The sequence below is a fragment of the Myodes glareolus genome, chromosome 6 (genome assembly GCF_982192425.1).
Source record: "Myodes glareolus chromosome 6, mMyoGla1.1, whole genome shotgun sequence".
NCBI lineage: Eukaryota > Metazoa > Chordata > Mammalia > Rodentia > Cricetidae > Myodes > Myodes glareolus.
In genome coordinates this window covers 54,779,697-54,792,327 of record NC_142031.1, presented here as the reverse complement: position 1 = coordinate 54,792,327, position 12,631 = coordinate 54,779,697, and the positions used below count along the sequence as shown (strand labels likewise).

At 46.3% G+C, this 12,631-nt stretch overlaps 1 protein-coding gene across 3 annotated transcripts in view; it reads right to left on the bottom strand.

The window, feature by feature from the left end:
- Rnf144a (ring finger protein 144A) overlaps positions 1-12,631 on the bottom strand; it is a 128,467-nt gene that overhangs the window by 43,728 nt on the left and 72,108 nt on the right. Inside the window, exon 1 of one of the 3 annotated variants that reach the window (XM_048439808.3) lies at positions 3,568-5,217. The exons of the other annotated variants lie outside the window; for them this stretch is intronic. Coding sequence (XP_048295765.3) covers positions 3,568-3,607 — 40 coding nt within the window. The 5' untranslated portion in view covers positions 3,608-5,217. Of the gene's footprint in view, positions 1-3,567; positions 5,218-12,631 lie in introns of those variants that run through there. 3 annotated transcript variants of the gene reach the window in all.

Below are 12,631 nucleotides of genomic sequence, written 5' to 3'. Positions count from 1 at the left end.
AGCAAAGAAAAAGTGGCCTACAATTCATAATCCCAGAGAACCCAGACAACAATGAGGACCCTAAGAGAGACAGACATCCATGGATCTAATCTACAAAGGAAATAGAAAAAGATAAAATCTCTTGAGTAAATTGGGAGAATGGGGACCATGGGAGAGGGTTGAATGGGAGGGGAGAGGTGGGAGGAAAACAAGAGAAAAATGTAGAGCTCAATAAAAACAATGAAAAAAATACAAAAAACATACAAAAAGAAGGATCATCCCTCATGTTGCGGTGACCCGCAGCCAGACAATTATTTGGTTGCTACTTCATAACTGTAATTTTGCTACTGTAATGAATCTCAATATAAATATCTGATATGCAAGATATCTGATTATGCACCCCCCAAAGGGGTCATAACCCACAGGTCAAGAACCACTGCTCTCAGAGAAGAATCCCATGATGCCACCTTGTTCTGTAGTTGGTGCCAGAGCCAATCTACACGTGTGCACTTTTCCTCACGTTCAGTCAGCCAAGGCTCACTGAGTGCCTGTGTGCAAACATTCAGTTAGGACAAACTGCTAGCTGGATTCAATACCAAGTGCCCTTGAGAGAGAGAACGAGTACCTGGGACTCAAACGGAGCCAGCACAAACTGCAAACATAAACAGGTAAGATACAATGACCAGTGGGGTGTGGGAACACAGCAGACACATGAGGAGCCCTACCTCAGGAGCAGAGCCCACAGAGAAAAGGGTGTGGCCACCTTGTTCTGGAATCATTCAGGAGTAAGGGCTACTAACTCGCACTCAGGGCAGGGAATGGGTGGCAGCAGGGATGGACTAGCGGCTTCCCACGGCAGTTAATGGCTGCAATTAACTTACTCTGCACTCAGGATATTTTCCCTTGTTACAATGGAGTCATTGACACAGATAAAATGACTTTCAGATGGATGAAGTGGAGCCTTTAAGAAAACTTAAAACATGTGCCCTAATACAGTCAAGGCAGAGAGCACAAGAGGATCTCGGGGTTCCTTAGTCTTTGAAGGTGCAAGAGGACACTATGATTATAGCCCTTTCCTACCCCGGGGGTGTGTCCATATAGAGCATATCCATATACCCTGAGTTGTTTATTATTATTTAAATGCCAACATAGGTATCTTTTGAGGTCTAGAGATCATAGACCATAGTCTTCTGACTGCTTGCTCTTTGTAGGGCTCTCTGCGTCTTTTCCTGTTTAAATCCCTCATCTTGTCTCTCCCCTTTACACTTTGCACTGTACAAAAAGACTATGCTTTGATTAAAAAAGGGTCACTGGTCCTAAAGGGTTCACAGACTTTAACAAGACTCCCTCAAGCTGAGGGCTGGTAGGCTTCATACTCAAGACTGGAAATGGCCCCAGCAGGCAGCCTCTGCTACCTGATTTCTTGATCCTGGAGGGTGGAGGTGGGGGAAAGACTGTGGACAGTGTCATCCAGGCACAGGGTTCAGATTCTGCAGCACACTGTGGCAAAGCATTCACAGGGGAGGAGTTAAACAGACCTGGGTTCAATGCTCTGCCGCATATTAGGTGATTTAGGAAGACTGAGGAACTTTCTATCCTTTTTTTTTTTTTTTGTAAACTGCAGAATGAGAAGATAGATAACGCCTGCTTGGTAAGCAAGAGCCATTAACATATGTCCGGTCAAAGAACTTGGAAAATAACCCATTGAGAGTGCAAGGGGAAGGACAGACACCAGCAGAGGACAAACGGGACAAGTAGTCCCTCCAAGACATTCTCTCCAACAGCTGGGGCCTTTGCAAGAAGCAAATACCAAAACCTTGCTTGGTCATTGGCTGTGCAATATGGCCCAAGATTGAACATCAGCCCATGTGGGTTACAGAATTCAGACAAGAGCTCATCTGAATCCACGGAGGCCTGAGTTCCCAAGTCCATATCCTCTATAGGTTCTGGTCTGGGAAAAAGCAATTTCCTGCTTCCTCCACAGTCTGTCCCAGGCCATGGCCCTATCCCATCTTCGTTGTTTCCAAGACTTGTCTTCCCTCGCCAGGTTTAGCACCTGCTTCTCTTCCTGTTTACAGTCTCCCTTGGAGCAGCTGGGAGGGCTTGAACTGTCTGGCTTCCTTTCTCGCCTATCCCTGCTTTCCATTTGACCCCTGGACAATGAGGCTTTCCACTGCGCTGGGCATGGAACAGGTCAGCCTCTACCCTTACCTTTGCCCCTGCCACTGCCCCTGGTCCTGCCCTTGCCCCATAAGCAACTTCAAAAGCAAATCAGGTTCCCAATTGAGGTGCCACTTTTGTATCGTCTCCTGTGATGTACACAGACTTTGAACTAGGCACAAACCATGCTTCCAAGAGTGACACCAATAGGACACAGGAAGAAAGATGCCTGCATCGTGTGAGGCCATCAGGGCTTTTGCACACACACACACACACACACACACACACACACACGGGATGCCCTGAATATGATTTCACAAAGTTCTGCACAGCTACAAACTTATACAACAGGAATTTGCTAAGGGAACCACAAAGCACCATAAAAACAAAACAGAATACCCCACAGACTTTGTTTTCCTAATGTGACTGTCCAATTCCAGGAAACAACAAACTGTGTTAAGGGTGCCTGGTCAATTACAAGCATGACTCGAGTCATTCAAAATGTTTGTGGGACAAGGTATCAGGCACAATTGAAGTGACGCCAAGGGACGTACACTGTGGAGGGAGAGTAGTAGACTCAAGACGAGAAAGAGCTGGAAGAGACAAACCGTCCACCAGGGAAGACAGTTAGCAGGCTAAAAGATGGGGATGTCTGCCAGAAACAACTCATCTCCAGGCCCTTCCACCCAAACATCTTCAAAGCAAAGAGGGGAAGGGACAGAAAAGGGTGTTACTATCTTCTCCTGATCTCATGACCTTCTCCCACAAGCCACTGCTCTCAGGGAAGAGTCCTGCTCCTGTTTCTTCCCAGTGAAGGTCCACTGCCACCCCCACTCACTACATCTCTACACCCTAGCTGCCCTCTGTGCTCAGCTTCTGTGCCCGGTGCTCTATGGAGTCCCTGTGACATCTCTGAGTCGTCAGCCATCTCTTCTTTTCCTTCTCTGAAGTGTGGCCCATGGTGCTCTCTCCCTCTCTTGAAGAGCAGAAGCAGCAGCCCCCGAGAACCTGGGGGATCAATCTGACAGGATCTACCGTAACACCTAGTAGCCAAGCGCCTGGGCAGCCTGTGAGTGATTATCTCGATCCCATTAATGGATGTAGAGAGATCCTAACTGTGGGCAGTACTACTCCATGAACTCGGGATCCGGACAGAGTGACATTAGCGCCAGCATGCACGCTCTGCCCCTGGTGTTGTCAGGGCTTCTAGGAGATGGGGACTCGTGATAAAGCCTGTACATCACCGGTCAGCATTGTTTCGTGTCAGAGTCCCTACTCACATCCACGTGACTCAAGGGCTACACAGGCTCGGGCTTCCAGGCCCTGAGCTGAATTACAGAGAGTAACTGTCAATCATGCTTTACTAAAACTCCTTCTAGTCTGGTGTGGCATTGGATGCCTATACTACCTGTGAGTCTCTCTCCTTACCTTCAAGAGAGATCATGCAATGGTCGGTGCTGCGATCCATTCTTCTAGACTGGGCTCTCCATAGACAGGCAGTCCATAATTATAATAATCAAAGACAGAAGAGACAATGGGAGCTGGTGAGACAGCTCAGGGGAACGGACACTGGAGGCACAAACATGAGGGTCTGAGTCTGGAGTCCCAGCACCTGCCGGTTACCCCAGCACTAGAGGGGGATCCCTGGGGCATTCTGTCCTGCCAGTCTGGGGTAGGACAGCAGGAACAAATACAGTTATATCAGGACTAAAATGTGACAGAAGCCCAGTTGCAGAAAAGTAGGAGCCCTTCTTTTTGGTGGCCACTAGTGAGTAGAGCACGCTCGACACAAAGCCTACAAAGGTCGGGGACTATAAACAATACACTGCCTCCTGATGGATGCTTTCGGGGTGGTTTTCTCAGTTCAGCAGGAAAACCCATTCCTGGGGATGCCTTTTTCTTTCTTACAAGCTGTTTCTTTCCTATGCCTAACATCAATGGCATGGTTTTCCCTTAATCTCTTTTGCCAACAGCTTCTCTGAAGCTCTAATAAAACAGACCTTTGCTTCTTGAGTTCATTTGTACATCCTCTTATTAAGGAGACTAAGAACCCCAAAGGGAAACCCCAGCTTCCCTGGTAAAAAGCCTAGTCATAAAATGAGGAACTCTGGGTTTGGTGAAAGACCCCCATCTCAAGGGAACGGGATGGGAAATGACAGAACAGGGTACCCAATGGTCCCCTGGGGCCTCCGGGTGTGTACACACGAGCACGCAGCTGCTTAAGGAGTGTGCTCATCTTCCCCATCCATCACTTGTTTATCTGTGCCAATTTCAAGGCACCCCTGTCGGTAGGAGGCTAACGATGAGCGAGGCACAGAGGCTAGAAATCCCGGGATACTAGAACAGAACTGGGAAATTAAGTAGGAATTCATGTTCTCCTTACTACCGAAGCAAAGAGAAAGCATTTCTAGGCAGCATGCTGGCACAAGCACTGGTTGGCATGTGTGCATGGGCCTCCCTGGACAGCAGCTGAGAGGACACAGAGGGACTGGGGCTCTACACAGAATACATGCCATGCCCAGATCCTCAGTCCAGTAATGTGGTCTGATGTAAGAAACCAGCAGGCATAGGATAAATGGCTAACTCTATCAAAGACAAGCAGAGGTCCTGAGAAGCATGGAAACCGACATGGTGCCACCATGGAGCCGCCATGGAGCTGCCAAGGGCAGGCTCAAGACGATTCACTTGCATTGGCAATGTGCAAAACCACTCAAAAGCTGAGCACACACCAACATCTGAGTGCTCTGAGCAGCTGTATGAACTATGATCCCAAATATAAGACTAATGCCTTTTGCAAGCACAAAAACAGAAAAAATATCACGAAAGAAAAAGACTAAACAGATAAGTAGCTGACAAAAAGCTCAAGGTAGATATGACAGTTCATGCTGGCAAAACCACCACCACCTGGGAGATAGTCAGGAGGGCACCGGCTTCCAGATCAGGCTAGACCACACTCAGGGAGACCCTGTCTCAAAATCAAAAAGAGAAAAGACACGTATCTTGTGCGCGAAAGTTCCGCTGGCCTCTGTGGCTACTTTCCCCGCATAGAAGGAGCACAGTTCCGACTCCAGGGTGGGCTGCCCACAGGGCCCGCCTGTCCAGGTGCACAGGGAGGAGGGGAGGCAGGGTGATGTCACACTGTCTCTGCTGGAGTCACTCTGTGGGTGTCACAGTGGTCAGGTAAGGTGTCGGGGTGCACCCCTGACTGGGTTGGATGAGATTGACATGACCTTGTGGTCCTCTCCTTAACCCTACAACACCAGTCTTACAGTGGGAAGAACACGGTGCACATAGCGTCTCAGAGACATTCCAGAGACTCCTCACCCATCGGGCTGGTCATCCTCAAAACGGCCAGGGTCTGCCTTGAAACCACGCAAGTGTGAGTGGTTCTGATCCTGGAAAGTAGGTAGGATTCTGGGTCAAAATAAAGTTTGAGTAAAGTAAAGGTTTTAGTGAGGAATGCATAGGTTTGTTGACCATGACAGTGACTCAAGATGTCACCAGAGGGGTGTGTGTGTGCGCGCGCGCGTGCGTGTGTGTTAGGAAACTATCTGGTTTCCTAACACACACAAAACTACTTTTGACTACTTTTGACCTTTTACTACCTCTATATTCAAACCTACCAGTCTCAACCTAAATTGTACCAAAGGAAGTGTATTTTTAAAAGCCCCCCACCCCCATCCTAGAAAAGTAGACTCCAAAAGAAAGGATGACGACATTCTAAGCTAGGGCTTTCCTGAGATGCCACCGAAATTTGAAAAATCGAGAGGAGACAAAGTTTACAGATCTCGTACTGAATTTTGAATGATCCCATTCTTTAAAGTGTGAAGATGCTAATGAATAATGTATGACGAATCCAAGAAGGCTCTGTGTTGGGCATCAGCTGAATTGTGAGTACCTCCTGTAGGAGGGCAGCTCACTAGGATGCTGCACCATCAAGCCCATCCCTATATCAAGGTGTTGCAGCGGGAGGGCCGAACAGACCCATGAGCAAAGGACCAAAGAGGGAATCTGCCACACAGCTCAGGGCTGGACATAGACCACTCACTAGAAAGACAGTGGCTTGGAGAATAACTTTAACACACCAGTCCAGGGGAGATCACAGGTCAGTCGTTAGGAACTCAAGGGCACGGACAACAGCTGGGACTGGACACTGAGATGGGTGAGGGGGCCGGATGGGGTGTACAGTGACATAGGACCACAGGCAGGGATCTTTCCACAGACCACAGATCACACTTCCCCTCCACAAGAGTGCTCAGGGGTCTGTGCTCGCAACATCAGAGCCACAAAAAGAAAGGTCCACGTGGCTGTCTGTGTGGTTTCCAGAGCTCCTGTTGCCCCCAGGAGGTGATAGAAATAAGGGGACAGCCACACCGTTGAATTCCTGCTAGAACAGCCTTTGGAGTCACGTCCAACACCTGCCCGAGCCTCCGGCAGGCTATCTTGAGGAAGCCTCATGATGGTTAATCTTGACTTCAGATTGAGAGACTCATAGGAGTTTAGGGAAGCAAGCCTCTAAGTGTATCAGTGAGGGACATTCCAGGGTGGATTAGACCATGGGGGTTCTGACCCACTAGTGTATTCAAAACAGAAGTAGATTAATTGGAGGCAGTGGCACATAGCTGAAGGAAGTGGATCACTGCAGCGTGTCTCCAGCTAAGAGGAATTACCTAGATAGACCTGAATACAGAATTTAAAATGACAGTAACAAATTTCATCAAAGAATTCAGGGAGTTTAAAAAAAGACACAAAAAAACAGCTCTATTAAATTAAAGGAGATCTAATGCTTGAAATATGCCCTCCCTGGCAAAACAACACCACCACCATAAGGCTGAGGGAAATGACAAAGACAATCTAGTGGGAATTAGAATTCCATCTGATGGGAATGGAATTCCATCAGAAGACAGAAACACTGGAGAGGACTCGAGCTGGAGTGAAGATGGAATTGAAAAACCCAATGACTCAACTAGGAATCTCAAAGGAAAAGCCTTACAAGCAGAATGAATCGAGTAGGAAATAGAATATATATTCAAAGATAAAAGAATCTAGAACATGAATTAAACCAACAACAATTTGTTGTCCTATGTCCCACAGGAAAGGGACATAGAGGAAAGGTGGGACACCAAGAAAAACCAAGCCTTTGAATGATAGGCACAGATGCGGGGGAAGAATCCCAAGTCAATGACATAGACCAGATCAGATCGTCAACAGAATCATAGATGAAAACTTCCCCCAAACTAAGGGAAGACACACTCATACGGATACAACAAGGACATGAAACATTAAATAGAGAAGACCAGAAAGGAAAATCTCCATGATATATCACAGTAAAAGCACTTCATGTACACAACGAAGAAAGTGTATTTGTCCTAGTCAGAGTTGCTATGGCTCTGATGACACACCATGATCAGAAGCAACTTGGGGAGGAAAGGGTTTATTTGGCTCTCACTTCCACAGTATTGTTCATCATCAGAAGAATGGTGAACATTCAGGATAGAAACTCAAGCAGGGCAGGAACCTGAAAGCAGGAACTAATGGAGGAAAGCTACTTACCAGCTTGTTCTCCATGTCTTACTCACCCTGGTTTCTCCAAGAACCCAGGACCACCAGCCCAGGGAGGACACCACCCACAGTGAGATAGGCCTTACCTGACTCATTATCAGTTAAGAAAATGCTCTACAGGTTTGCCTACAGCCTAATCTTATGGAGGTATGCCCTCAAATGAGGCTCCCTCCTCTCTAATGATTTTACCTTGTGTTAATTGACACAAAACTAACCAGTACAATATTGAAAGTATTTTTTTTCCCTCTTGAAAGCTGCAAGAGAAAAAAAATCCAAGTACCATATGACAGAAAAACATCAAGGTAATAGCTGATTTCTCAATGAAAACTTTGAAAAAGTCCTACAATATTATGATGGCCAGCCTAGACCCATAGCAAAACTAAACCCTAGACCCAGCAAAACTATTTGCTAACCAGGGCCAGCTTAGACCAACATATCCAGCAAAGCTATCTGCTAATCAGTGCCAGCCTAGACCAATATACCCAGCCAAGCTATCTGCTAACCAGTGCCAGCCTAGACCAATATACCCAGCAAAACTATTTGCTAATAGAAGGCAAAAGAAAAACTTATCATGATATAAACAGCCTAAAAAATTATACCAAATAAATAAAACCTAAAGAAAATACATGAAACAATAGAGAGGAAAAAGGGAGAGAAATACAGAAGAAGAAAGGAGAAATGGAAAATACGTAAGGACGTCTGAAAAGTCATAAAGAATCATAAATGTTAACTATTTACCTAAAAATCCCCTATAATACATGGAAATGTGTATATAAATATACATGCATAATTTAAAATGTAATTTTCTGATCTTGGATAACAATGCTACCTCCAAGAGCCCAAACCATTTAATAAAAACCCTAATATCAGGTATCAGAACCCCTTTTGAGTTGTTGGGCAGGATTATCCAAGAGACTCCCAAAGCATTAGACTATTGCTGCTTTTCTTGATTGTCTCCCAGAGGTGGAAGATAAATTTTATTGCTGAAGCCACTTCTGTACTTCAGACAGAGGGTCCAGAGGTCCCTGCTTCCAAAGGAGGTAAACAATGAATTGTCTTCCTCAGTCATGACATCTATGGACCTCAACCACAACCGGCATGTGTGACACACAACCCTATGGGTCCAGTAGTGGCACAGCTACCTTGGCAGTAACCAACAACTCTCTAGCTGGATTAAAGATCCACTCCAGAGGGAAATCTTGCCACTTATGGGAATCGTAGCCAACTACCCAGAGCTAGTGAAGTCATGGGTCCAGAGAGAGAACCTACAACCACTAAATCAACATAACCCCTAATGTATATACTCTAATTATCTGTCAGTAAATTGACAGATAAGTGTCGTTCTCGTGCCTCATCAAGGAAATTTCTCTGTGTAAAAAACAGATATCATTACAAAAAATAAAAAATAAAAAAAATCAGATAATCAAAATTCAGAATTGTAGATTCTAGTCCCAACAGATACATCTACAAATCAGCTCCGGAACTTAAGGCTCAAAAAGTATTGCAGAAGAGGGGGTGCACCAGAGATCAGAGATCAGGGAGCTTTCTGTGAGGTGGCATCTCCCAGTGGCACTGCCACCTATACCCATAAATTCTCACCAACATAACCACCTAAATACGAGTTGGGAAGGACAGCAGTAGACATGTCAAAGTAGAAAGGGGGACACCCACAAGGCTTTAACCCTACATGAAGAACTATGCACCACCAAGATATTCTGAGAGCATGAGAAATCATCTTCCCCAAGGAAGAGCACATTAATTGGTTTCCCAATACCAACGGTCTCCCCCTCAAGACATAAAAACAAATAACATTATATAGGCTGCAAGGCTGTATTGAGGAAAGTGTATACACATATAAAATATAAGCATGTAACAACAATTAATGAAAAAAAGAGTCCATGAATATGAAAAGAGGTATATGGGAGGGTTTGGAGGGAGGAAAAGGGAGGGAGAAATGGCATAATTATATTATAATCTCAAAAATAAAACAAAAAATTTAATGGTTGGTATCATTATCTTCTTGGCTTATGTCCCACACGGGCCAAAGACAGATAAGCTCTCTGATCCACGTGCAGGAACAAAATGTGAAGGGAGACGTAGTGGTTGCTTATAATTGCAACAGCAGTTTGTGGCTCTCAGATAAAAATTATACCAGAGAGCAGCACCTTAAACACCAAACATTGAGTCATTACATTTTCAGTGTCAAAGGGTTTCTTGGATCATCTCTGCTTCCAGAGAGAATTTCCCAACTTCAAAAGCTTGCAGGCTCCCTAAAGCAGTCCCAGGAAGACACCCCAGCATCAATTCCATGCGCTTGGGAATCAACGGCCCCGGAGGGACACTGTCCTCTTCACCTTTGTTCTACTTTATATACAGATAGTGACAGAGAGGCACTGGCAGGAGATAGCAAGCCCAGCTCTGCAAAGCCTGGAGCGACAGCACTTGAAAAAAGAGCTGTTTGTAGGGTGCAGGGGGGATGTTTTCTCTTCACATCTGCAGCACTTGGGGTTACTTTAACCCGCTGTTTGTGAGCGTGGTCTAGAACAGGCTGGTAGCCAGCTCAGCACGGAGCACAATAGCTGCTTCCTTCAGGGTACAAACAGAAGCCCGGCTGCCACGGCAACAAGCCTGGGAAAGTTTTGGATTTGGAGCTCGTCCTTACTCTGAGTGAAGGGAACAGAACTGAACGGAGGCAGCCGAGTGGAGAAGAGGTAATTGGGGTGAGGGCAGACTCCAAGAAGACTCAGAAAAACTCAGGTTTAACCTCAGCTTTGGGAACGAGTGACCAGGAGACTCTGGAGCCATTCCTATCCCTTCACAAACCAGTGACCTCCTGTGTAACCAGGAAGGCTGGCTGGGGGTGGATCAATTCTTCAGGGTCAAAAACGGCTCAGAGCTGGGAAATACTCAGAATCTCCTTCTCTCTGGAATCACAGGACTGCACTCCTCATAGAAAGGGGAACAGATCTCAGAGGGAGAGGAGGTGAGGACAAGACATGCTTTGCAAAATTCAAACTCAGCGAACAGACCAGGGTCAAACAGATAAGGATTCTTAGGGTCTGACATGGATTCTCTTCAGGACTGTGAACTGGGCCCATGTTCCACACTGTGCCTTCTAAGTTGACTAAAATTGCAGCCTCATGGTTCTCCTCTGAGAGAAAGAGAGAGAGAGACAGACATAGAGAAAGAGAGAGAGACAGAGAGAAAAGAAAGTGTGTGTGTGTGTATGTGTATGTGTGTGTGTGTTTGAGATAGGGTCTCACACAGCCCAGGTTGGTTTGGGATTCACTGAATCCCTGATCTTCTGGTCTTCATCTCTCATCTCTCCGGGACAACAGGCACGCACCAGCAAACCCTGCTCTTCTTATTCCCCCGTTTACATGCATGCAATTCTTCCATTTACTCAACAACAGGTAGCAAGCAAAGGCCACGAGGCATCTGGGAAGCGTGGAGCCGTATTGTAGATGAAGAATTACAAACGCTGACAAGGCCAGGAGCTGCCCACTGAGCAAGCACAGTGGAAGGGAACTCTTTACCTTCTAGCCAGAGCACGTGCCCCGGCAAACCTCATTCTGAAGCCAAGGGCAGGGAAACGACATGGCAAGGGAGGTCTGAGAGCTGCGAAGCTTGCCGTTATTTCATTACAGAGCAGCGTCCGTCGACCTGACACAACTCTGTCAGGAAATTTAGAATTTATTCTGAGATCCTCACACGCCTGCTGCGTAAGTTACCCACTGCAAGGGACTACCCCAGTGGTTCTCAAGCTTCCTAATGCTGCGACCTTTAATACAGTTCCTCATGGTGTGGTGATCCCCCAACCATAAAATTATTTCATTGCTTTTTTTTTGCTACGGGTATGAACCATTCTATGGCCTTAGGCAACCGCTGTGAAAGGGTCCTTTGACCACCCCCAGAAGGTCATGATGCACAGTTTGAGAACCACTTGACTGTATCATCATACCTGCGAAGCAAAATCAAGCCCTCATCCCTTAAGTTCTTCCGATGGGACATTTCGCCACTGCAGTAAGAGACTGCTTCAGGTGGGATGTGGAGCTGAAGGGTTGCTGTCTGGTCCCCGGGAGTTCAGGAAGAGCAGTCTCATTCGGTTGATGTCTACAAGGTCTGCTGCTCCTGGAAGACGCAGACAATGCCAGAAGCCTGCTAGGCGCCACTCCAGGGGCCTGGAACAGGACGTAGTAAATAAAAGCTGGCAGCTCCGTGTTGGGAAGACCCGAGTTTCTCTAATCTTTGCATTTCCAGTCTTGGGAGGAGATCACTAGGTTTAGGATCCTGGCAGCAAGTAGCAGCCTTCTGCAGAGTGGAGCAAGAATCCGACCCATGGTTTAAGGCAAAGGAGACAGATACGCAATGAAGGCAGAGAAGTCAACTTTGCCTTGATGCTGGTGATCCATTGGCTAGTTGCAAGCCCAAAGGAAGAGTTAGTGCTTTTGGCAAAAATAGTCCCTTGTATAATGCCACCTTATCTCCTAGTGACACCTGTGTTTTCATGGCTATGCAGAGGCCCAGAGGCAGGGGAATACTCAAGATGAATATGGCCACAGACAATTGTGTGCTTTTATGCTTCTACCCCCAAGCAAGGAACAACTTTACCACTTTACCACAAATGGTGTTGGAGGGAAAGGCAGGCTTTCCCTGATCCGAACATCATAAGACATTCACAGGCATTGGGTATTACACTGGCATCCCATCAATTTGTACAGCTTTTGTGCCAAATTCAAATATAAAATATAAAACTGGAACGAAACTAAAGATGGCGCTGAGCTCCTACACTCTCCCACAGAAGATGGTCACCTACTAATGAGTCTAAAGTACGACCCTCCTGGCAGGAGCAGAAATATCCTAAAAAGAGGCACATGACTGAAATCCTATTGAAAAACATCCCCCCAAGAAGTTAGAATTTCTGCAAGGG